Genomic DNA, 25,204 nt, shown 5'->3' with positions numbered 1-25,204 from the left:
AACCGTCAACTGCATGATTCACCATGATCGAGGGTCAATGGTGGGGGATACCCTGGGATTCCGTCATTTCATGAGTGCAACTCGAGCTCCATTATGGTTGTGAGAGTCGCGACCGTCAACGAGCGACGCCTCGAAATCGCCGAATCAGTGAACGTCGAGCGAACCGGAAGGGACTCGGAGGAGTTTGACCAAAACACCTATCGTGGTCGGGGTCGTGACGCTTCCAAATCAAGCTCATGTTCCCATTAAAGAGGCGGTCCTTCGAAACACATCAAGGTTTATTACTCTTCTCGATTCTCCCAACAACTCGGACCCATATTTCGATTGTCTCTATGTAGCATCCACTGGAACTAAACAAGAGGCAGCGACAGGTCCCCATGGTTCGAGACATCCTGTTCCGGGATGTTTACAAATTCCCCCTTGAACTATGATAACCTTGATAGCCACTTATTTCATTCTCATCACCGACTGACTTCCTCATTCGGGTCAATTTTTACAAAATCGGCGAGGAGTAAGAGTCTCAGAAGATCTTTGGGAAGTAAGAAATCAAATACTAAGACTATAATCGACAGACGCCAGAAACCTCTAACTAAGACTGGCGACTTCAATCAATAAATATGCGGAAAGTCAACGAGTTGTCCCCGCTCTCCAATATTGCAACACTACGAAACGATGATTTTGGATTGTCTATGTACAATTATTCTCCTGAACGGGAGAGCTCCGTGTTCTGCAATCTCATATCTGAGTGGCACTCCGGATTTTCTCCTTCCACCTGCAAATTTGAAGCAAATCTGAGACATCGTGGCTCCAATTCAGCAGCGTCATCTTGCCCCCTGTCGTCAATCGATCTCTGTCTACATTAACTCCATTCCGAACTCATGATTTCCTAATCATTCGGACCCACTCACTCAGCTGCCGTGTTGGCGTCGTCGGCACAAAGCACCATGTCGTCCAATCCCTGATGTCGAAGCTTGAAGTAGAGGTCCGACTGGTCGCTCTGGAATTCAATTAAGTTCCGAAATGACCGCATCATTACCCGATACGTCCACTGCCGCTGCCTTCCGATGTCATCGCGTCGTGAATACATATCTACCTTTTTAGCGCCATCGATATCGACAACTTCAAATCCGAGAACCACCACAGTGTCCACCGGATCAACGTCTTCGCTGGCCTTGTAGACGTAGAGGACTCTTTCTTTCAGGACGTACCAGCAGCGTTTCCAAGAGCCTTTCTTGAACATTTTTAGGTATCCGCTCATTGTACATCCGTCGTCATTAGACCCCAGTTCCTGCTCGGGAAAGCAATCGATTTGGATATAGCTGTGCCTGTTTTTCCGTACCCATCATCCGATGCTAGAAATGATCCGTACGTCTCTGAAGATGCCGAGTCGTCGAATCCTCGACGGATCAAAATGGAAAACAGGTAAAAACATCGAGTCGTATATTTTTGGTGTGAAATCGACACGGTGCCGGGGATACTCCACGAGCCGGAGAGTAGGTGTTGTTCGCAGCAAGAGAGACAGCCGAATCCGATGGGAGGAAAATCACGAGGCGCAATTTTCGTGGGGATTGCCGCCATTTGATTGGAGAGGCTACTTATTCTTCTACCGCGCCTCTTGCTTGTATTTTCCCTACGATTTCCATCAATATTGACGTCCGGGAAGTTCGTTGCTTCCCAAGGGCGCAAAACATTGCTTCTAGACGCCTTATTTTCGAGTCACGTTCTTTCCTCGAGCGGATTCCGGAAGAGTCGCCCGAGAGAGCCGCGAGCTGCTTCGACGAAATCGGGAAACGACCAAAGCAGGAACGATTTCAATTCCGCGGGGCCCTCATACCGGATCCGTCGATTAATGTCCCGGAACGCTGTCGGGAACGAGCTACAACAAACGCTCTTCTCAACAGATTCGCTGACACTTGCTGGATTCCGTGGCTCTGCCAGTTTTGGTGAGCCATCCTAGATCACTCTCGGTCAGATTCACGTAATTTCCTTACTGGATTCCAGAGGGAGGGGGCGCAGAGCTAACGTCAATGGAGCGATACTTACGAAGAGAATCTTTCCTCTGTTGCCTTCGGGAGATCCGGGCGTGATTTCGGGCAGCCCAGCGGTCGACTTCAATCTCTCTCTCGCTGGAAAATCGAAGCCATCGGTAAGCAAACGAATCTGGAGCTGCGAGCGGATTCCGATCCGGGGACCGAGGAAATACCGAAAGGTTAGGGTGAGCCTCAGCTGCCAAGTCGACACTCACGGAGCTTCCGGGCACAGGTGTCGCAAACACGTTCATAGGCGCCCCCATGGTACGGCAGCCGTGCCTCACGCAGAGAGCACTTTCCGCACACAACGATACCTGCGGCCAGAAAGATCGGCGGTTCTGGTTTGAAAGTATTCGGGAAAAACTCCGCGCGAATGAAACTACCTCCACACCCAATTCTTGGAAAAAACGTCGAGGAATTCGGCGAACTTACCACAGTTACGACAATGGTGCCGCCGCCGAAGAGTGGTGAATCGAATTTTGCATATCTGACATTTCGACACTCGTGAATCTGGGGTCCAGACGGGTGCCTGATTCACTTCGCTCTCCCCCTTCTCGTCTTGCTGTCCCTCGGAGTCGACAGCTAAAGTCAGCCGTTTCTGGTGATACACTTCTACGGCTTGACTTATCGCATCCATCCACTCTTGACGTTCTTCAGGGTTTCTGGAAACACGATCAGAAGTCCGATGATATTCGGAACAATACGAAAGTAATTATTGGCTCCTCGGTCATGTAGGATGCAGAGTACTTACTGAGCTATCAACGTGAAGGACTTCCAATCCGAAAGAACGCTAAACTCATTGGGGTATCTCTCGTCGGCTTTCACGGTCAGGTGATCGAAAGAAAATTCTCTGATTGACTTCAAGGTGTTCAGAGTCGATTGAACTTGAGTCATGTAGGTGAGGCAATCCGAGAACTGAGATGGAGGGAAAGAAATGGTTGGAACGATTTTCTGAGTTCGTCTCGGCGCCTGACGCCCCTGGGTTTGTACATGAATGAAATTTTTCTCATCATTCAAACTCTAATCCAACGAAATGAATGCATCCTTAAAGTGAACGTACAGGAAGCTAGAACGTAGTATATGCAAATCATTCCGCATCATAATTCTTTTCAGCGCCCGCTCCCCAGCATTGGATTGTCTGCCCCATCCAATTAAATTGGACGGAAGCGGTGGCTCATTGCAGTATGAAGAAACAGCGGGAAGTGGAGGCGCCGACTGCTAATCGAAACTTGTTTACAAGTCTCGATTCACAAGCTCCGAAAGAAACATTTGGTTCGCAAAGGACAGAAAATTCACTGGCACAAAATGAAGTTCCCCTCTTCCGGGACTGTCGAGTCATCGACAAAGTCGCGCGGCAGCCAGCTTGTCGACTCGCTTGGTCCCTGGCCCAGAAACGGGCCTCTGCGCGGGCGTTGTTAAGTAACATCATGTTTGAAGGCCGTCTGGGAAACAATGGGTGGCCGATCACGTCAGTTAGTATTCGTTTGGGTTTCTTACGAGATCGTTACGGGTGACTAGGACGACAATGACATACATGTCCTGGTCTGAGGCATCGACTTTCTCCGACTTGGAGAGATTTTCCTGTCAAGATTACCTCTTGGTCCCACGATCAGGCCGATGACGATTTCAAAAGAGCTTGATCGGGCTGCCGGGGATATCGAAGAACTTGATCCCTTTCGATCGTTGCTCAGCGGTCGGATTGCGATTCTCGCCTGCTCGATCCAAACACGTTCATCCCCTTGTCTGAGAACCGAGTAATTCGGCTCGATCCGATCGAGGGAGATGAAGAGGAGAAATAGGGGAAAAATCCACAGTGCCACTCGATTATTCCGTGGGGTGCTTCGAGAAGCCGTTTGTCTCTCACCGTCTCTCGGCGAGGTTGGGGGGGGGGGGCGGAGAGAGGCGAGTTGCGTCCCGCGGAATGACCGATCCCACCGGCAGATTATGGCTTGGGTGGTGCTCGGGAGGAGTCCGTCCGACATCGTCTGCTCTCGGCCTCTCCGAGACTCGGATCGTTCCCAGGGTGAGAGCGCATTCGAACAACGGGACTTCATCGCGAAAAACTTCCCGGGAAAAGACATCCTGCGATATTCCGGTAAGTCGCTTGCTTGCACCCACGGCTCAGGTTACCGAGCGCCGACAAAGCTGGCGTCGGGATCCACCGGTTCGGTGAGCGACGGCCGTCACGTCAAAGGCATAGGCATAGGCAAGGAAGAGCATCGCATCCGTCAGTGGTTTTCCTAGATATTCATGAAGGGTCACGGGCGGTATCGTTGATTGATAGAGCAGTCGCACTATTTTTAGTCTGATGACCTTCGTTGATCGTTTCCACCGTGAATTAATCATTGGTGGAATTCGGGGCGAGTTATCTTGGACCAGGCTCACTCAGTATCCTGTTATTTTAGCTCAGCCCCGACGGAACGTTGCTGATGGCGCTAGCTAAGGTTGACCGAAGCTCCACTCCAAAGTCCATCATTCAGGGAAACTACCAAAAAAAAAGATTGTTCTATCTCAAGGCTCCCTGGCGAGCTAGACGGAGTAGTTCCTGCCGCTCCCGTTGGATCCGATGGAATGACATTATTCGACTTTCTCGGATGAAAGATACGGGCATAAAAATTTGCTTTGACACCCTTGTCTCCTGATTAGGCGGAAGTCGTAAGTTCTGGCTTTGAGTCGACGAAGACCTGGTTTGTTGTTGATCACTACTGAATGTGACGTTTCAAGGCTGTCCTCCTTGCCCCTGAGTTTGTTTTTCGTTCCACCGGAATCGAGTCATCCACCGTAACGATTCACACAAGGGTGGAGAATACCCACATTTTACAATGAGATGGACAAGACCGACTCGACTCTTCTCGGTCCTGTATTCTTTCGCGCGTTTTGTAAAATGCTAGCGATGCGAAGAGCGTGAGAGGAAATTATAGAGACTTTCTCTTGCAGTCGCTCGGTGCGTGATCTCGCGAGACGTGCACGTGGAGCTCGTTTCCAACGTCGTGATGATAATCATCGAAGTCGTCATCCGCTAGATCTCCTGGTTGTCCTCTTCATCATCATCACCCTCCCCCAATCCTCCTCCGCCGTCGCCGACGTCTTCGGTTTCTTCTCGCCATCGGAGCATTTGCCGCTATTCGAAAACGCCAGTCTAACCAACGAGCTGAGCTACGGCAGCGGTGGTAACAGATGCGGCCGCAATGACGGCCGGCGCCACGATCGAAGCCCTGGGTCCGTTGCGGCTGTCCGCGAATAAATCCCATGCGGACGCCGAACAGATACTCGAAGTGGTAGTGGAGGAGCTCGGCGGAGAGCACACGGGAGTGTCTTGTACCGTCGATTTGCCGCCAGCGGTCACCAAAAACTCGTCACCATGTGAAATTTGTTTCTCCGGCGAGGACAAGTCAAAACGTCGTGAATGCTGTGGAGTGTTTGTGTGTACTTTGTGTTTTGCTGAGTATTTGGAACGTAAAGTTACGCGATGTGTTGCTCGTATCGAGTGTCCCAACTGTGATAAGTTCGTGTCGGATCGTTTGGTTCTGCAAATTCTCGAAGAAAGCGGCCGAACCCAAGTCAGAGACGAGTTCGCTCGACAGATCCGCGGCGACAAACGATGTCCGCGCTGTGCCACAATCGTCGTCCAGTACGACGGCGGCAAATGCCCACACTGCTTCCTGGTCTGGTGCTTCCGCTGCGATGCGAACCACGAGGGAGTCTCGTGCGATCTCTACAGTTCATCCCACCTCAGTCAGCTGAAATCCTGGGCCAAGTCAATTTCGGAGGGTCAATGGAACGCTCAGAAGTGCCCACGCTGTAAAATCTACATACAGAGAGCATCTGGCTGTGACCACATGAACTGCGCGCATTGCCGAACGCATTTCTGTTACCGATGTGGCGGACAGCTCCGTCACATGAAGTTTTTCGGTGACCACTACAGCAAACTGAGCGTGTTTGGCTGTAAATACAGATACAAGCCAAACAAACCGTTTCAAAGGAAACTGATCAGAAGCGCTGTGTTTCTGGGTCGATTAATCGCGATCCCGCTGGCTGGCATTGGCGCTCTCTGTGGGCTCACGGTTGTCGCGCTGCTCGCTCTACCGATGTACGCGGGCTATCATGTGCACAAGCATTTCATGTCGTGTTTCGGGCGTAGGTCGCCATCGTCGTCATCATCGCAGGAATCGAAAGCTCCGGAGGGAAAAGTCAAAGCGGAGAAAGCCAATAATTCTCCGGACCCGTGAGAACAGTTCTGAGCGATTGTCTGTGATCTCCTTCCAGAGTCTCCAGTTGTCTTCGAAGCCGAGGACTATTCATCGCCCAATGGTATTTCTCGTGCATTCAATTATAAGCTCCAGTGAAATAAAGAGAGCATTGCTCCAGAGTACCGAATTTAGTCGTCTTTGCCCCGAAAGATTCTAGTACTTTCTAATCGGTATCAGCAACGAACCAGCCACAAGATTATGAGCGCATTATTGACTAATAGATCGAGCTGATCGCGATGAATCATCAGCGGCCAGATGACCTGCGACATTCTTGGAATATTCCCCGAGGCGAACAGAATGGCCCACTAAGAATGCGGCTCTCGTTCTTTCTTTCGCCTCGACTCTGTCAGCTGAACGTTGCTCCGTCTGATCCCATAGTTACTGACGATGGAAAACACGAAAAACTTCTGACTGAGATCAACTCACGATAGTGGTGTCAGCGCAGCCATCATCTGCATAAGTAATGCTTTGACCATGCCCCACATCGGTGGGAAAAATCGACGGTCATCGACGAACTGGCTGAAAGACTTCTTCCGAACTACCGCTCTCACTGGGATCAGCAACTAAGTTCCGGGCGCCTCCATCGCAGAGCAACCGGCTAGAGCTCCATCTCCCCGTGCCCTGTTTCTTGCGTGTGCTGGTTCTTTTCCGCAAGCAGGTCTAGTCCGAACAACTTTCGATACGAATCCGATAAGTTCGCATGACCAGCTGAAAGCCGAAGCTCTTGGGAAGACCGTGTCCGAACACACGGATTGAAACGGGCCAGAGCTCTTCTGGGTCAAAGCGGAAGAAGGCGTTTTGGGAAAACGCATCCGGATTTCACGACGGCTGCGACGTAAGCATGCCGCTGGCAGGCAGCGGAAGTTGAATTACAGTTTAGCGACGGCGACGTACGACTATTCGAATTACGCCATCGGAACGCGTTTCTCTCCACGACTTTCTCCACGGCCAGTGTTCACTGACCGTGTCTGATGCAAGATCGTGTTGTTTCTCCGGACGAAACTTTTGAGATGGATTCGAAATTCGGGTGGGCGACTCAGGCTTCGACCGTCGATGGCGAATTTTCGATCGCCTAATTCTTGTTACGTTCGACGTTGCGCTTGTGTCTCCGGGGGACGCGCTCCTTCGCCTAAATCCCCCTCCCCTCGTTCCCCCTCCTGAGGCCGATTGATCCCTATCGCCACCTAGTTCCATTCGTTTTCAGCTCCGCACGAAGGGAGCTGATTTTTTCTTCGGATCGAATCTGGAGGAGGCTAGCTCGCAACGCCCGAAGAAAATGCCAGATGCTCGTCTGGGGCTTTCGACGTAAGCGAGAACGAATGACCTGAATTCGCTGATCGTTACGCGGCAAGCCGCTCCAAAAGCCGATGACCTTAACGACCGTTAGGAGCGAACGTCTTCGCACAGAAGTTTTTCTCCGATCAACTTTCCCGTGTAGGCAGTTCCTCCGTTCCGGTTCCATATTCGCCGTGGCACCGAAATTTCGCGAAAATGCTCGCAATATCCAACGAATGCTGTACATTCAGATCCAAATGCGGCGTTCTAGTAGCTTGTCCGGCCGTTTGATCCAACCCTTCTCCATCCGTGACTGCATCCATCTTCTGGGGTTTATCTAACTGTTTTGACACTATCTTCTCGCATCAAACGCTAGTGTTTTGTGTTGAATTCGTAAATATACTCGCGCAATATTCTTTCAGCTGAGCTAGACTTCGTGAGGTTCTGCTGAAGGCTTTGCAACTTCTCACAGAATTTCTGTCGAGGCCAGACAGCAACCACACCAGCAGCAGCCACGGCGGCGCGGCGGCGGCTCCCGCAGCAGGAACGTCGACGACGGCGATGAAAAGGTCGAGTGCCGCAGTGGTGCATTGAATAAAAATCTGGGCTCCACCGACGCTAGGCCAAGTGATACTGGACCGACCCTTCCTCGGCGCTTGGCGTCCGAAGAGCGAAGGCACGAGCAGAAGGTTCGGTTCAGCTATGAGCAGACATGGTCTAGACGGGCATTGCACAGGTTCAGAATTTTTTTCTAAGCGCCGTGAAGGTTCCCTTCTCTACGTTGAAGTTACTAGTGTATTGTTTCGCTTACGATCAATCCAGAACGATTCGCCAACCGATCCGGCAATGGATGTCGGACCCCAAATAAATCTACTCGGCAGATCGTAAGCGTAGCCAACGAAGGAAACGCTATGTTGGCTTTTCGATTTTTCGGAGTCGACTCGATTCCGACGCGGCAAAGTCTTGTAATTCTGCTTAGGGTTCCTAGCGAAGCTCATCAGATTTCTGTCCGGCACTCATGGGTAGCAATCAAAGCTCGATAAAAATTCTGAAAACTTCCGGAAGTAGGTACTCCACCGCTGAAACACTTCGATTGAGGAAGTATGTAAGGGGGCTCTTACCAAAACCACGTGCTTCAACTGAGGTATTTTCCTATTGTGTTTGAGAAGATTCCCTTTCTTGATGAGCATCTGAAACGACAAACAACATTACGCTCGCGATTTGAAAGGGGAGCTATATCTTATGCCGGAAGATCTGCGCAAAAAGCTCACCCTTCCGGGTTTGAAGACATTGAATCCCGAAGACATCATGAGACTGTTCTGCAGTCGAACCATCTCCGCGTGATTCTCCTGCAGAATCGAACGAAGGATTCAGTGAAGAAAAGCAATCGAGCAAAGCGTCTCGACCGAACGCCTCGACGGTCGCGATTGCTCACTCGCGGAAAAACATTTTCGAATCATGGCGCTCCTCCTACCGAGGAGTATCTGAAGATTTTTGTGATACTCTCGTGGAAATAATTCAAAGAAACTAACTCCTTGCTTCATAGTCTCGTCCGCGTGGTCGGCAACAGCGCTGACAATATGTAGACCTTGCTGAGCGTTTGCTCGATCCGGGTGGTCTTCGGGTAGGTGCTCGAAATAATCGTCTAGCAATAGACGATACTGTGGGATACGCTGAACAGGCTTCAACATGTATTGTATGACAGAAAGCTTGTTGCAGCGGGGGCTTGCCTACAAGGGGTTCGAATGAAGAACACGTCCATCAAAGTGTACCATCAACATATGAACATAGCCGAAGGATCCTCCGATGAAGTCAGAGGAGCCTATAGTAGCAGAATAAGAGGCCATTGATCCCTGGCTGACAGTCCCCCGACCCATAGGAGGTCCTCTTAACGAACCTCGAACTGCTGTACAATCTGGTTGAACTCAGGGTATTTTTTGCGAGCATCTTCCAAATAATTACACCTCGTTGTGTAATCCTTGATGTAATGTGAGTAGAATTTGAGAAACGGCCCTAGCTTGACGAAAACGTCGGCGATCACCTGAGGAGGAGGCAAGCGATTCGAATCCTAGGTGTACCAGGTCAACATCGACACGATACGTTTTCCGTTGCGTCCCTCAGCAATGAAACTCTTTCTGACCTTGTCTTCATCGTAGCGAGCAACGCGAGCATTGAGATTGTCGAGAAGATCAGATGAAAAGGTCAGCAGCTCCGGAAGGTATAAGAGTATGGGATCCAAGACTTCATTCGGTATCAAGATGTCCCCGCGCTGTTCGCGACCGGCATTTATGGCGCCCTTGAAATCCTTCAGGAAATCCACCGATTTTAGTCTTTCCCACCAGCGATTTCTAAGCAGAAGTCCTCAGCTCGATCGTGTGCCTACCTCCACAATTAGCTTCAACGCGTCAACGAATGCGGCTTCGGAGGAAGCCATTTCACGCGCGACGTTTGCCGCGTGTTTCAGAGCCTTTTCGCGAGGGTCGAGGGGCGGGGGAGTCAATTCTTTCTCCTCTTCTGAATCGCTCGACACAGCTTCTTCTCGAGTGTCAGTCTTTTGTGCTTCTGCCCGGGAACACGACACCGGTTCCGGCTCCGGGTCGGTCGACGACGACATATCGGCCTCGAGACACACTGAAGAACGAAATTCAGACATTAGCAAGAACGCTAAGCGCGGGATTTCGGCATCGAGCTCCTGCTTCGGTCCGGTGAAGTCAAGGGTCTCATACACATCAATTGGAGGAGATCTACATTCGATCCGACAGGGACCCTCGGAATCGAACCCCTGCCAGATCTTGCTCGCGGATTCTAATGGATTATGAGTAATCGAGAAATTTCTTGGAGCGTTCCCTGTTGCTACCGAGTGAAAATCCTTATTATCATGCTCATTACTGGTGTATGGTAATGCGAGGGAAAAGTACAATAGCGAGCGCCCCATGAAATTTCCTGTTCATATACGATCCTGAATGGATTAACGAGCTGAATTATTATCCGATTACGAGCCGAACGCTCACTCAGAGAACGGCTTCGTGTTCCGCATGTAATGGTGTTCTAGAATAATTCCTCGAGTGAATATTAATGGAGATTCGAGGAAGTGGAATGGCGCGAATCGCGTGAACGTCTTCCTGGTTTGTCACAAGTGAATGTGTAATGTGAGCCTTCATGTTGCGATACAGACTGCTCGGCCCTGCAGAAAAGTCTGAAAAAGAATTCAAGGTAAACACATTCGGTGAAACCGCACAAGTCTCTATAAATCTCTGCATGCAGATAGACTACACAACACATCGGAGCGCTCGTATGGAGTCACCCTTTACACAGAAAACACCTTTCCCAGCAATCTATATTTTACAGAACAACTCAGACAATCACGCAGTCTTACGAAACCAGAGACTTCACGAATTCATTCAGCTGTATCCGCTACTGAGCTAGCTACGATTTCAGACAGAATGTCTACCCCGCGATGGCAGCGTCTCCGACGAGTTTCTACGCTCACCGAGCGTCAAAACTTCCATGCAGACGAGCAGCTATTCCTCACGCTAGCAAGTCCGACTCACTGCTACGGCAAAGCGTGTGGTCACGTTGACAACAATACCAGCCGACAACAAAGTAGCCGCACACAGTCTCTGAATTCAAGGTCGTTTGACTGGAAGCGTTCTTATTATTCACGCAGTTCCCCGACCTGTTCCACAAGGATTGTGTTCCGAGTTTCCTTCTTCAGAATTCATCGCACCAATCAGCAATCGACCGATCAATCGATGAATACTTCAATAGATCACTGTTCCCAGCGCACTACGAGGATATCCAAGACCAACGAAACACCGAAAGCAGCGGCTTAAACGTTGCGTGCACCGTCGCACCCGGTTCTGGCGTCACATTTATCCACGGTCCTGATTAAAGAGATTAGCTGCGGGATGTGCTGACCAAAATCAAAGCTGATCCGCGCCCCTGGACCATCGGATTATTCTTGTGATATAACCTCGCCACCGCCGAAGTGAAACCCATGGAGCCGAAAACCGTCCGCATCTTCTGCGAAACTCGAGTGCTCTGTGAATTTTCGATTGCCTGCTTGAGAATGCCTACTAATAGAGACCGGGCTAAGCCATCGACCCGCGTGGAGCGAGACTTGAAATCTGGCGGACTCCTCATCGCGTCAATGAAGTCAATGAAGTTCCAGAGAGTGAGAAGAACGAAAAGAACGCTCCGGAGCGCAGCGAAAAGCCGTGCTACACACGCAGAGAGCCGCGGTAGCCACGGAGAGTCGAGAGTGGCCGCTGAGTCTGCCGCCATTGCTGCTGCAAAAAGCTTCCAAAGTAAACACATCAGCCACCATGGTCGGGACAGGCAACAGAATCTCCTCTGCCACAAGTGAAACCTGTTCGACTTTGGCGTCTTGTTTTGCCACAGCTGTGCAGCGGTCTGGAATCTCTCAGTAACTCCGGTCCTTCCCGCCTTGCCGTCTGCCTGGCTGGCTGGTTGGTTGGCTGGCCGCCCGCAACGTATAGGCCCGGCTTCGCACAAGCGCGAGAAAGCGGCGAGCGGAAATGCGGGTGAACGAGCTCTTCAGCTCACCAGTCTCGATTTGAGGCTGTGCATCCAACCATTAGGCGAGACGAGAAAACATATCAGTTGCCGAACGTACTGCATTTTCGCGGAATGCACTTCGCCAAGGAGGCCAGAACACAACCAGTCATACTGCATTCAAATCACAATCTCTGACTCGCGAGTCAGTCGACTCGCTCGCCCGCTCACTCGGTCGGCTGGTGAGTCCACTCGCGTAATCCAACGCTGGCAGTGCAAGCCGCTCGAGGCAGCTCGATGACACATAACACTAGTGGAAGGAAGGATGGTTGGATGGAACACTCACAGCATTCGGCCGAGGCTCTTGCGAACTCGCACCGCTCACTCATACGGCTAAATGCCTCGCTAAGCGGATAGTCTGTCAGTGCTTTCGCGGTTAGGCAGCGACCAGGCTTCGAACTCTCAGATCCGATTTTTGGGAACCGGGAGTGTTGAGATGAGTGATTCAGAAAGAAACTCCGGATACGGCCTAGCAAACACTCGCGGAACGGCAGGCTCGACGCTTTTCGGAGTCCATCGCAATTTCCAGTGTGGTCCTTGCGGGATTTCTAGGACTGACTCTCTGAGTTGCTCACTGGACCTTCAGGTGGGGAGAGGGTACCTCTGAGCTGTTCGGTGCGGTAGGACAGAAGTTGCCGCAGTTGATCCTGGACCTCTTGAGCTCGCTTCAGGAGATCGTCGGTGTCTTCGCCCGAGTCCGACGCGTGATGACGCTTGAATCCTTCGGGGACTTTTCGATCCGCCGTCGAGTGAACCGGAGATCGTCTGCAAGCGGAGGAAGCAAACAATTTCAACGGAATGACGTCGTGCTCTCTAAACAAGTTCATGGACCGGCATTCATAAAATCTCCCAATTTCCTCTGTTTCCTCACGGAGGCTTCGCTAGCTCTCAAATCGGTAACCATCGACTAAGGTTCAAAGTTTGAGGGAACCTAAGAAGAACTCTGTTTCAACAAAGAGGAACTCCATCTCGGAGACGACATACGAACAGAAGGTGCATTTCTGCAGAAGGCTCATGAGTCGTGACCACCATCGAGCGACCTCAGCTTTCGACTTCTGCACTCGGCCCGTAGTTTCCGGCTCCTTTTGCCGACAGCACATGTTGCTGAACGGCTCCGCAGGATGGCTGAGCTATTTGGTCGTGAATCCGTGTCGATCCAAGGATGCTTTGTGAGTTTTGCAGGTGTGCAACGACGCTCTCGATCCGCTCGTCAAAAATAATCGACCGAAGTCTGAGAGCCGCTTCACGGGAAACTAGTGGACTCCTCCGATCTTGAACATGAATTGCTCGAAACGAGCAAAAATACAACAAATTCAAGATTTGGAGGTGTGGTTGACTAGACTTATTGAGAGTGAGAGGAGAGAGAAAGAAGATCGCCATGGGATTTGGGAGAAAGCAATGACTCGAGTAAGTCCGTCTATTAAACATTTTGGCCCGCCTTATCTGAGATCGTTTGTGTGTGTGCTCGAGCACGCGAGAGGGTCAGTGTCTGCAAGCTCTTGGAAGGCCGTGCGTCATGCGGCGCATTACGGCTGCGACCATCCAAATATTCGATACGACAACGGAGCGGCGCCAGACTGAACGATAAAAAAAGGCTAAGTTGGGAATGGAACACGTCGACTTCCTTCCCGCCAACCCGTCGTTCCTGTTTCCCATACTTTTACTTCAGAACAGTAGTTTCGTCGAGGGACCGTGGTTCTCTCGGACCAACGGGCTCTTCCGGGGTTCGGCTGCTCGTGGATGGCTCTTTCATGAACTCACTTGATGTGTCTCTTTCGAGGCTGCGCAATTTGTTGCGGAATTTGATTGTCTGTGTCTGTCGATGAGCCTCCAAAATCTTTCATGGCGCGCACCATGAATGATTTCTTGTTGAGTAGTATCGAAGGGGATGGTTTCTGAACTGGATGATCTGACCAATCCGAGTCGGAATCGAGGCCCAGATCCCTCGGCGGGGACCACGGTGATTTTTCGGGTTTAGCCAGCTCTGCAGATGAGCGAAAAGTTGCTGAGCATCGATTGAGATCTTGAATCTCAGCATGCTGCCCGTGCATACTCGGATGTCTATGATCACAGTCACTAAATGGTTACATTGACCCGAGTGTCCAACATTTCATTCTATCAAGGAGAGTCATACGACATGCGTTAGGATGTTTACTTTTTTTCTCCTCGAAGTCTTGAAGTCAATGATTTTCCGCTCACCTTGGAGGTTAGTTTCACTAGCTGCAGCTGAGGGAGGTGGAGTACTCTGAGAAATCGAGTTACTCGGGCTTTCGTCGGTGACCCTTTCGTAAACGCGGACCTCATCCTCTTCAGCCCAACTGACGAAGCGCATCTCGTCGGGTCCCAAGCAATCGTAGTAAATCGAGTCCGACGAATCCACGTCGCTCTCCGATTTACACCGTCGAATTCCGCGGGGTGGCAACGGAGGCGGTTCTTCTTCTTCAAGAATCTGTTTCGGGAGAAAGCGGTTTTATGATGTGTGGAGGATGATCCTTACGAGTTCACACAACGATCCCCATAGGAAAAAACCGAGGTTCCCTTCAAGGCCGATGGGTGACTTCGGACAGATGACACAATCAAGACAGAGACAGGAGTCTGGGAGTCAGCATCAGGAGCTCCAGTTTTATTCGAAGAAGATATTTCTCATTCACAAATCGGATCGTGTCTCCTCCGCTCATCTCTTCCGAGTCTTGGACACTTCTCTCTTCTCCTTGATTACATTCCCGAATTTTTCCCAGGACCAATCATCGACGGAAAATCTTCCGTGGATAATGTCGTGAAACACGGGTTATAGTGAGACGACGATTTGAAGCTCATTTGAAGAAGACTAGAAAAAGAACGGCGAGACAGCACAGACTCCTGAACGACAGAAGGAAGAAAGGACAGTAGATCCAGAACATAACGATCGCCAACGCTACAGCTGCTTGCAGAGGGGTCCCCCCTTGCTCGACCAGGGAGCGCCGGAAAGACTGAAACGGCAGAGAAACCCAAGGACGTCAGGAGGAAGCCCGAAAAGTCGGAGAACCGAGAACTGCGTCAGTACAAATAACACATGCGTTGTCTAGTCAGTTGCAACCTTCGCTTGCCTGCTCGACAACTCGGTAGCTGAATTAAGCTCGCGCTGCGAATTTTCTCCTATCTACATATGTTAATTGATGTTCTGATTATGATTCCCAGCTCTTCCTCCTGACTCCTGATTCCTCTCGTTCGTCTGTCAGGCCTCCCCAAGCCGCATCCACGTGGCCATCTTTTCTTTCCTCGGAGTGCTCCTCTGTTTCGTCCCCCTCCCTGTTTCCGCATCGACCCATTAACTGAACGCCTTGGATATCAGCTTATCTTTGAGAGAGCACACGGAAGTTCACGGTGGAAGTGAGCCGGTTTATCGACGGTGAAGCCACACGAAGCCCTAAGCGGACACTAAGCATTCCCAAAGCAACGAAAGCGCACTCGGGTTTTTTTGACGGGGATAAAGTTTAATATTCCTTCGCGCAATTGTGAGGACTCACCTGTAGCGTTGAAATACGTTTCGAGAGCTCGGTTTCCTGACCAAGACCGGCTTTCCTCAGACGCACGGGCTCGTCGTAACTAGAACATTCAGGGCAGAGAATTAGTTAGAAAACTCGATCCGATTTAGCATTTCTCCAATCGATATACGGGTGACAGTCGGATGGACACTCACAAAACAGCGTCATAGGGCCTAGGGTTACACGTCGATGTGCTGGCGACGCCAACGTTGTCGACGGACTTGGAAGTGGATCTTGACCTCGGAGGCTTGAAAGGACTCTCCTCGTATGAGGAGGAGACCACACGTTCGATTTTGGCCAGGAGGTCGGTGCTCAGGCCAACGTCCGTTTGACAGTAGACGGAATATTTGTCCATGGTCACCGGGGTCTTCTGCACTGTTCGGCTGAAAGAGGAAAACCTTTTATTGCGATAGATCTCCACGAGCTCCGGGCCGAAAACCCATGGAAACCAGGCACTCATGGAGAATGAGCCCTCCGACGATTACGAGTGATTAAGACTTCCTTCCGCGGATCTGGAGGAAAACGTATCGGGATAAATGATCCAGGGACCACTTACGTGACTGTCACCTTCGGCGGAGGCGGTCTGCAGGGTTTGAGCGATTTTTTGAACGTAGTTGTTTGGGGTTTGCTTTCAGACGACACGGTCGTCGTTGTGATTGCCGTAGGCGTTACTTTGGTGGTGACAGTAGAGATCTTCGGAGGAGGGGGTCGAGGCGGCGCGAGTTTCCTCTTGATGGATTCGCCGAACAGTGATAAAGGAGTTGTCGCCCGAGTGCTGGGGGAGCTCACTCCTTCGTCGTGGACATTTTCCACGTGGGCAAAGGGCGCCATCGAGCAAGATTCAGCATTGGACGACGTCGGCGTCGTCGGCGTCGAGGGCGGCTTCCCTGCGAGAAGGAGGAATTCCGTGAGTATAAAAAATCCAATCATGAAAAATTCAGCCATGAACCCGAACCTCGGATCGGATGGGTGCAATGAAGCTCACCGAATGATATTTGGCACCGGTCTCCATTTATGCATATACATATATATAGACTCCATCTTCATATGTATGTGTGCATATGCATCATTGCTCACCGATGATGGTCGGAGTTGTGATGTTGCGCGGTCGGGGCGGGACTGGAGGTTTCTGTTTCTCAACGGTTTTCACGACGGATATGGTCGCCGGCTCGTTCAGGGAGCTCAAGCTCTTGCCTTTGACGAGTTCGGTTTCTACCATGATGACGTTTGACGCGCCGTTCCGCCCCCGCACTTTAAATTTCGACACCGATTTCTTCTTTTTGCCTGGCTCGCCCAGCTGTTCGTAGTGATGACTGATGGATTCTTCTTTGGGCTCTTGAGAGAGTTCAGTGACGTCGATGTATTCGATCGGCTCTTCGACCCGCGACGGTAGCGACGGAGTTGATCTCGAAAGATCGGTCAGACTCCTCTTCAACATTTTGAAGGGTCTCGCATAGATGGGATCTTTTTGTCGCCCACCTGGATCCTACCGTAGTGATCCTCCTTGACTTCAATTTCGCTTTCGCCGATTTTCGCGTAGAAAACCGTGGATTTGTCCGTTGTTAGCTTTTCGCTACCCTCAGCCAAAACGGGCGTGATCTGCAAATTTTCTCGATCACTGAAATTACTGCTTTCCGAGACGGTTTTCTTCCGACCTTCGAATCTGCAGGGAGAAGGTGTTCTCCTCACCGTCACTTGCGTCGTAATCTCGTAATCCGGTTTCTCTTGTTCGGGATCTCTTTCTTTGGTGGTGATGAAAGTCTTCGGCATCATATCCTGAACTTCTTTGACTTTGGTCGCGATCTTCTCCATATTTTCCTTGATCATTTTTTTCGCTGGCGAGTCGACTTCCCCTTCGACCTCTTTGGTTTGCTGGAAACTCGTGATTTTTCCCATCCGGCGCTTTTTCAAATCTGGCTCCATTTCTTTCGTGAGGACGAACTGCTGTATCATGGGTTTTTCGGACGGGAAATATTTTTCGAATCGCGATTTCTTCTCGGAGGGATCCCTGACTTCGTTCTCGACCTCGTCGCTTATCCGGTCCCTCCTGCTGAGGACCTTCTCCTTGAAATCGCTCATTTTCTCGGAGAAAGTTTTCCTCTCGTGACTTCCGTCGAGCTCGTCATCTCTAGCGTCACGAGAGAACACGCGACTCATCAGGGAGGGTTTCTTCTCGGTCCCGTCGTCGAGGTCACCGTCATCGTCACGCGGGTCTCTCTGGAACATTTTCGACATGAAGGACCTCTTCCCGCCTTCTTGGACATCCCTTTCGCCATTCTCCTTGTTCGGGTCCTTGGAGAATAATTTACTCATCAGCGATGGTTTCTTTGGGTCGTCGCATTCGGGGTAGTCGTCATCCTGTCTGGCCGTCTTCGATTCGCTCCTGAAGATTTTCCCGAATACTTTCGACGTTTTTGTGTTCTCTTCCTGCGAGACGTCAGGTTCATCGAGTTCGGTGCCGTCTTTCTTATCGCGACGGAGCGCTTTACTAACCTTCGTCGAGAAGGTGCGTCTGTCCTGATCATCGGAATCATCGAAATCGTCGTTGTCTTTCTTCTTGAACATATTCCTGAAGCCCGATTTCGATCTATCCGACGGTTCCTCAAAGTCGTCGTCCTTTTCGGATTTCTTGAATGGATTCTCCATTTTCATGTTTTTGACGCGTTTGATGAGGCCCTTCTTCTTCTCATCGGTTCTTGATGCTTCAGTCACTGGAGATTCCTTCACGGCTTTGACGTTCTCGGAAGCTTTCTTCTTATCCTTGCTAACTTTCACGTCAATTTGTAGCTTCGGGGTTTCGTCGTCGACTTGAACTCTCTTTTTAGAGATCCCCTTCAGCTCGATGGAGGTCTGCGAAGCTAAGACGGGCTTGAATTCACTCTCTGGTTCCATGTCCGCGTATGCAACAGACTGTCGAGTCGAAAGATCTTTTTTGGTCGAACGTCCTTTTGTCGGAGCTCCAGGAATAGTTAGGACGACGCTGCGATTCGTGTCGATGGGTTCGTAGCCAGCTGTGAGAGAAGCGAATCCGGTTCGTATTCAGGTATTGATGGTCTGTGTGTGAGGTTCAAGGCGCAGCTCCGAGGTGGTCGATTGTTTGCGAATCGAAAATCGTCACTCGGGATGCTTACCACTCTGCGCGGCTGCCTTAATTTGATCGACCAGACTGAGATTCTCTTTATAGTCTGCTTCTCGTTCGTCTATTCCCTCATCTGCAAATTGCACCGAGAGGATAGTGTCCGCTGTAAAGCACAAGCCGATGTTTTTGCTGTGAAGCCGTCAGCGCCTCTGTGTGTTGCGGTTAGCAGCGAGCACTCGATTGAAATCGTACGGACACACACACATACAAAGATTTTTTGGGAATGTGAAAACATTCCGGGCTCATCTAGAACCGAATTGTTACGTAGAGGAATATTCCACCTCCGATTTCTAGACCTCAAATGCACTTACCGAGGGGACGTAAAAGTCGAAGCAGACCAAGCTCTTAGTTCCACGTTGGTGAGTTTGTAGCCGGTAGTCGACGTCGAGCAGCGAGTGTTATCGTGTTCTAGTGTCAGTGAGTTTATTTCTACGACGGTGTACAAGAGACAGAAAACTGAATAACTGCAAGCCGTTCTCTGAGCGTTCCCGTGAGCAATACAACGAGTTTTCATCGACCGGAAAAACTTGTTGTCAAGATTCCTTGACATATATGTATATGTCATCCACATGGACCGAGCGAATCGCGCTGTAGGTCTCGCGCGAAACTTTGCACTCGTCGGCTTCGCCGGTCAGCTAGCAGCCTCTTTACAAGAATTTTCGTTTGATTCTTGTAAATTCATTTCTAACTCACACACGGTCTTACTTGAGTTGGGCCGCAAGCTCTTCTGGAGGCTCGGTCGCGGAGGTTTATTCGGAATGGGTGGCCGTTCCCTGGAGTGATCGCCTTCGTGATGAGGGCGCACTAGTTCCTTTACCTTCGGAGAGATCTTTGTCTTCAAGCTAGAGCAGCAAACGCCCTCGTCTTCCGATACTTGTGGCACTCTGAAGCAGAAAAGACAGACTCGGGATGACCTTCTATCCCCCTCAGATCTCATCCGACGATCGGGAATCGACGGCTGAGGACTCCACGAGAAATAATACTTCATGTTTTCGGCAGAATCGCTCATATCTTGGGAGAACTCACCGAGCGCCGTGATCTAAGGTCTCGTATTTGTGTTCATCCTCAATGCTCTGTATTCGATTCCGCTCGAGTGTGTTGACCCGCGTTTCGCCTACGAGTGGTTTTCGGACATCGCTTTTCTCGACGGGGGCGTCTTGCATCGGGAGTTCCGAGACTGGGCAAGGCGTCGTCAGCTGCTGCTGCGGTGATGACGGGGCGTTGTGTCGAGGGTTCGCAAACGGGGCGTAGCTCAAACTTGACGATGAACTGGAGGCCACCGAGGAATTTCCCGAGTCCCGACCACTGGAATCAAGTCGACTCTTCTAGATTCGATCGACCTCAGATAAAAGGAGAGCGGGGGGAGAAATCCTCCGCGGCGCATCGTGATGAATTCCTCGAGTGATTGATCGATCCATTGATTACCGACGTCGAGACAATGCCGTATCCCCCGTATATTCGGGCTCCCATGGATGTTTTCTTTTGTGGGTGAGCCGATCCCACCCAAAACCTCTTTCTACTTCTTGATATGCCTTCTCACGAATATTAGCAGATCGAAACGCCCTTCTGGCTCACGAAACCGGTCCGAGTCCGGGGCCCGCTTGCTAAGCGAGCGTTGCCTGGGTTGACCCAGTGACTAGTCGTCTTTCGAGGTCGCCAGTCTCCCTAGCCAGCGCTTACGCTCGTTCACCGGACCTTGTTTCTACATAGTCTGGAGTCAATGTCGTCAAGGTCGCTTCAAAATCGAGCTCAGTATATCTCTCAACACAGAAGCTACTCCTCCGTTTTGAAGCATCTAGAAATCAAATCAATCGGAATCGACTCAGAGGAACTCGGGGCTCAGACCTGGCAGTTTCGCCTGCATACAAGCGAGGACAGCCGTCTCTCCTTGATTCGATATTTCCTTTTCGAAAATAACAACATCCACCATGGTCGAGGCATTCCCGGGCGAGACTCAAATGAAACTCCCGCTCGGGATCAAAAGTTCACTCTGCTAGACAGACAGAAAAAAGTCGATCTCTGATGTGCCTTCTGTCTGATATCACATGAACACGCAGAAACTTCGGTGTTTGTCGCCACGGGCGAATTCACGCAACGATAACTTCTTCAACGACCATCGAGTTTGCGGTCGACAAACACGGCCGATGAAGGCTTGCGGTGCGAAGTGAGAAAACCGGTGACTCAGTCAACAACGATCGCTACCGATCGGCAATTGCTCTGACTGGGGCTTTTCCGAGACTATAGCATCTGGCAGCGGATTTTCTCCTCGGGCAGCTTCTTCACACAGTGCACGTTCTTGTCACGATCGCCGTCAATAGAGACACGCTTCCCCGAGGGGAGATCTCGCTCAGGAGGACAGAAGCCGTTAAGGACTTTGCGGAAGTCGATCTCACCGGATTAGACCATGTAGGGGGCAATCTGCGGGCCACGCAAGATGCTGAAGGTAAAAGGAACAAGTGGTGGCGACCACGGACTCTGGTCTCAGAGTCACTCGGGCTTCAAGACGCCTCGGCCCTTCAGCGCTTCTAAAAATAAGCTTCTCTCGGATGTCGCTCTTTCCATCCAGATACTCTGAATGGTCTCTCGCGTACGTCGAGAGTCGCTGTTTGCCCACCTCGGGGAAAATTCGTGCTCACGTGGCCACTTGTTCATCGACTTCCTAATCGATAGGTCTAATCGCGGGCCTGATCTCAACAATTACATCTGATACCGGAGAACATGCAAGCTGGGCTGTTGTAGAAGCCACGTAGGTATCCTCCGAGGATGCTGTGTCTATAATAGGCGGGTATAAATCGAGAACTCACGTGTCATGATATCTCATGAGCAGATCCGAGTCTTCCAGAGATTTTTTCAAAAAGTATTTCCGGCATTCGTTGGGTGTAGGAACCGTTTCTTCGACGTTGAGGTGTTCACAGATGCAGGGATAGGTGTTTTTGCGGAGCTCATGGTCTTGTGTTTTTTCCGTCGACGTTTTGTGGAGATCATTTCGAGAGTCGTCGCCTTCGGTCTCTGCCTTGTTGCATGTTGGGGGTCCGTCAGGTTTTCTTGCAGCGCTCTTCAACTTTGGTTTGGGCGGGAGCGGCGGCTTAGTCCTTGTCCCCTCACCTGTAATGAGAATACGGAGTTCGATGCTTTAGATCCCTTTGTGCACAGGTATTATCGGCAACGTGAGGACTAGGTGGAATAGGCATACTGCGAAAAAAAAATGTGAAAATAATCCTGCGAAATCAAGCCTGAGCCTGATAGGTATTTCGTCCTACGGAGCGAAACTTCCTGCTTTAATTCACGGGCTCCACCCCATGGAGGAATTATGCAGATCCCCCCGGATAAGGGGACGGATCCATGGCTGACTGCAAAAGATCATCTCGACAACAGTCGTGGAAGCTTTTCTTCAAGTTTCCACAAAGTCTGACTGGATTCTCAGAGATACCTCCGATTATCCCAGATGAAATCATAAGTAATCGCTCTCATTCCATTAATCATTCGTATGGCCGAATGCTCTTGAGTTTCCGCACATGAAAGGAGGCATTGGAAATTTTTCATGAATATAATTTCGGCCACAAATGAACTCGAAGCTTCGTAGGTTTGAGATGGCATGGTCATTGGGATTTCGACATGAGATTGCGGCGATATCGAAGAAATAGAATCTGTCAGTGCAGCCTAGCTCGGTCGGCATTCCCATGAGATACTCGAATGATGTATTCCAATTATCAAGAATCATCACACCTGGGACTTTTACGAGCCCTACGATCAGGCGACGCCGTCGGGCGCTGGAAGCTGCTCCGAGTCCGCGGGAGAGTCTCGGGTGAATGCGATCGGATAAGTTCCATTTTTGAAATTGCAGGTGTTTCTATAGGCCATATCACGATCATTCTCGAGCCGCATGAAAATTCCGTGTGGGATTCATTGACGCCGCTCAACAGAGTCTGCTCGAATCGAAATCCGTTCGGATGAGTCACAACGTCATCCAGGGCAGCGACCTGCGAGCCCGCAGGAAAAACCCTCAATTGAGAGGGAAGTGAAACTTCGAGGAAGCAGGCTCTGGCCATTCCTTCCAAACGAAAATACCGCTGTATCCTTTTCTCGCCTTTCCGACTCTCACTCTCCCACCCTGAACCCGTTCCGACTGGACCGCCAAGAAAATCCAATGGACCCCATAGTATGACATTCATCTTTGATACAACGAGCTCCGAGAACCTTTCGCCCGGATATCCGTTACGAATACACCCCATTGCCGGGTCGATTCTCTGGTAGAATCGATAAGCTACTGGCATAGAAATCGATGAATACTAGAATGATCATCCCACCATAATACTGGCTCCAGATCTGGAATTTCAAGTATTCTCAGTTTATTATTGACTGACACAGTCTGAAATCATGGAAGTGATTTCTACTAGCCTCATTTTGGATGAGCATAGACAGAAAAGCTTTTACACACCGAGTGTTGAAGCAGTTGGCGCTCGGCAACGGACACTTCCTCTTTCCGTGCTGGCTCGCTCCGTCGACGATTATTATTGCTCTGTGTAGATCTCGATATCGCCGATCAAAAAAGCACTTGGGAGACCCGAATGACTGAATCATTGTGGAAAGATTCAGAAACATACTCGGGACGGTGGTTCCGCGTCCCTCAAAGTCAAAGATATTCATCGATCCGCTATCGATGCTGATCATCGCGGAGTTCGAAGTCACAAAATCGAAATTCGAGAGCATGCCAACGATGTCGCAAGCAAAGAAGGTATTTCCGGAAGGAGCTCTGATTTGGGACCGCCCTTGGGAATGAGATGTTGATCGGATCCTTACCAAACACGAAATGCGAGCTCGGCCGCAAGCGCTCTCACCGCAAGCAGATCCGCAAATAGCCGAGTTAGCCACTGATGGACCAGCTTGAGACGCTTGGAAGGGCGGCTGTGATATCTGCGAGAATCTTCCACACGTTCCGGAACTTGGGCACTTCATAATTATTATGGTGGCACTCGTTCCCAACGGCATCGCGGTGAAGTTACGAACACGTGGACGACGACTCCTCGCGAACTTCACGCTTTGGTGCGCGTAATTCGACGTTTCCTCGAAATGCTCGAAGTGGGGCGTCGTATGTTGACTCTCATTACCATCGGATGCCGGCGATGATGAAGTCGCTCGAGGAGAAGCTCATCCGTCGATTGAGTCGTTCACTCACCTCCGATCGGTCGACGGTGCGGAGACGACATGCTAGACATTCAATGCCGAATACATTCTAGCATTCGGTGCTCGCGTAGGTCGTCGCGGGCCAACGATCACCGACTGATCTGACTAAGGCGGTTATCCATGGCTTCCAGGCTCGTCGTCAGCGTCATCGTCGCTGATCCGACCGAGTAAGAGTGCGCTCGACTTCTCAGAAGTTCCAGAGCTTTACCGATCGAGGGTAATCGTTGTGACTCTGAGATCACACCACACACTCGCCGTCGTCGCCAGCGCGTGCTGCGCCGTGATCCTCGCTGGCTACAATATGTCCAGACGACGGGCAGGCCCACCGTGTAATCGCCGGCGGGATACACCAGTGTTCCACTCGTTTTTTTTCGTGGAGAGGTCACGCTACTAGAGACCGCTTTTCCAACGAAAAAAATCCACCTCGGGCGAAACTGTCCGATGAACGTGATTCAATTGAGCTCAATACGAATCGCGAGACGTCCGAATGACTCGAAATGGGAGATAGCTCTGTGAATAGTCGCTATTTCGTGTTCGGAATCAGTGAAGACAAACCACGTGACTCGCTTTCGTTAGCTATACGGATGCTTCCAAGGACGCTTCCGATGAAGAAGGAACGTTAGCTCACAACGACGCTAACGTGGCTCCGGGATGCGTCTCATCTCACGCTCGAGCCACGGCTCGCGCGAGGGCGGTTGGGGTGGTGGGCTTTACGCGGGGCCATACGCTGTGGGCAGACTCGGTCGCCGGACGGACGAATATCATCGTTTTACGTCTGCGGACAGCAGTCATCAAGTCAAGGCTTCGTTGCATCACTTGTTGTCGACGAGCGAGCGAGAGAAAAACAAAGTTTCAGACACGACTGCTCATTCGAGGTTTCTCTCCATCGGTGGAGCTCTGAGACTCTGGAAGAGGGGGGGGGGACCGATTCCCGACTCCAGAGTCACTGGCGTCACGAGAAGGCCGAAATCCGCGCTCAGGTGAGACAATACTTGGAACGCTCGAGCCGTTCGAATCGGTCGAACGACTTTAGCTCTATCGCTCCAAGAAGTCAAAATCTCAGTTTTTCGATAGGATACACCGCGGCGTTCAGAAGCTGGTTTTATGACGGGCGAGGCCATCCACGAGAATCGTGTCACCAGATGCCCTCCGTATCCCGCGATGGTTTTCAATACTCAAATCCATCGAGCAAATATCTACGGAGAAGGGAAGCTGTTCTCGATAGTC

The 25,204-nt window shown here is 50.7% G+C and overlaps 2 protein-coding genes across 2 annotated transcripts; one reads left to right on the top strand and one right to left on the bottom strand.

Annotated features, from left to right (window-relative positions):
* Nucleotides 1–264: 264 nt before the first annotated feature.
* LOC100904572 (uncharacterized) lies at nt 265–24,000 on the bottom strand. Its single transcript, XM_029112168.1, is given in 26 exon segments — nt 265–772; nt 909–997; nt 1,094–1,288; nt 2,044–2,126; nt 2,246–2,344; nt 2,463–2,692; nt 2,782–2,945; nt 8,677–8,745; nt 8,827–8,904; nt 9,088–9,285; nt 9,453–9,596; nt 9,696–9,860; nt 9,939–10,186; nt 12,732–12,895; nt 13,892–14,114; nt 14,330–14,579; nt 15,637–15,715; nt 15,810–16,037; nt 16,211–16,541; nt 16,732–17,124; nt 17,127–18,665; nt 18,786–18,896; nt 19,499–19,677; nt 19,820–20,098; nt 21,598–21,898; nt 23,970–24,000. Coding segments are annotated over 26 exon segments (5,907 nt in total). The 3' UTR covers nt 265–735.
* LOC100902222 (probable E3 ubiquitin-protein ligase RNF217) lies at nt 5,005–6,400 on the top strand. Its single transcript, XM_003745756.2, has one exon. It carries the CDS (start codon nt 5,219–5,221, stop codon nt 6,257–6,259), a length of 1,041 nt encoding a protein of 346 aa, XP_003745804.2. The 5' UTR covers nt 5,005–5,218; the 3' UTR covers nt 6,260–6,400.
* Nucleotides 24,001–25,204: the final 1,204 nt, after the last annotated feature.

The sequence above is a fragment of the Galendromus occidentalis genome, unplaced genomic scaffold, assembly GCF_000255335.2.
Source record: "Galendromus occidentalis unplaced genomic scaffold, Mocc_1.1 scf7180000077485, whole genome shotgun sequence".
NCBI lineage: Eukaryota > Metazoa > Arthropoda > Arachnida > Mesostigmata > Phytoseiidae > Galendromus > Galendromus occidentalis.
Note: the sequence above shows the minus strand (reverse complement) of the source record. Positions and strands in the feature narration are given on the sequence as shown.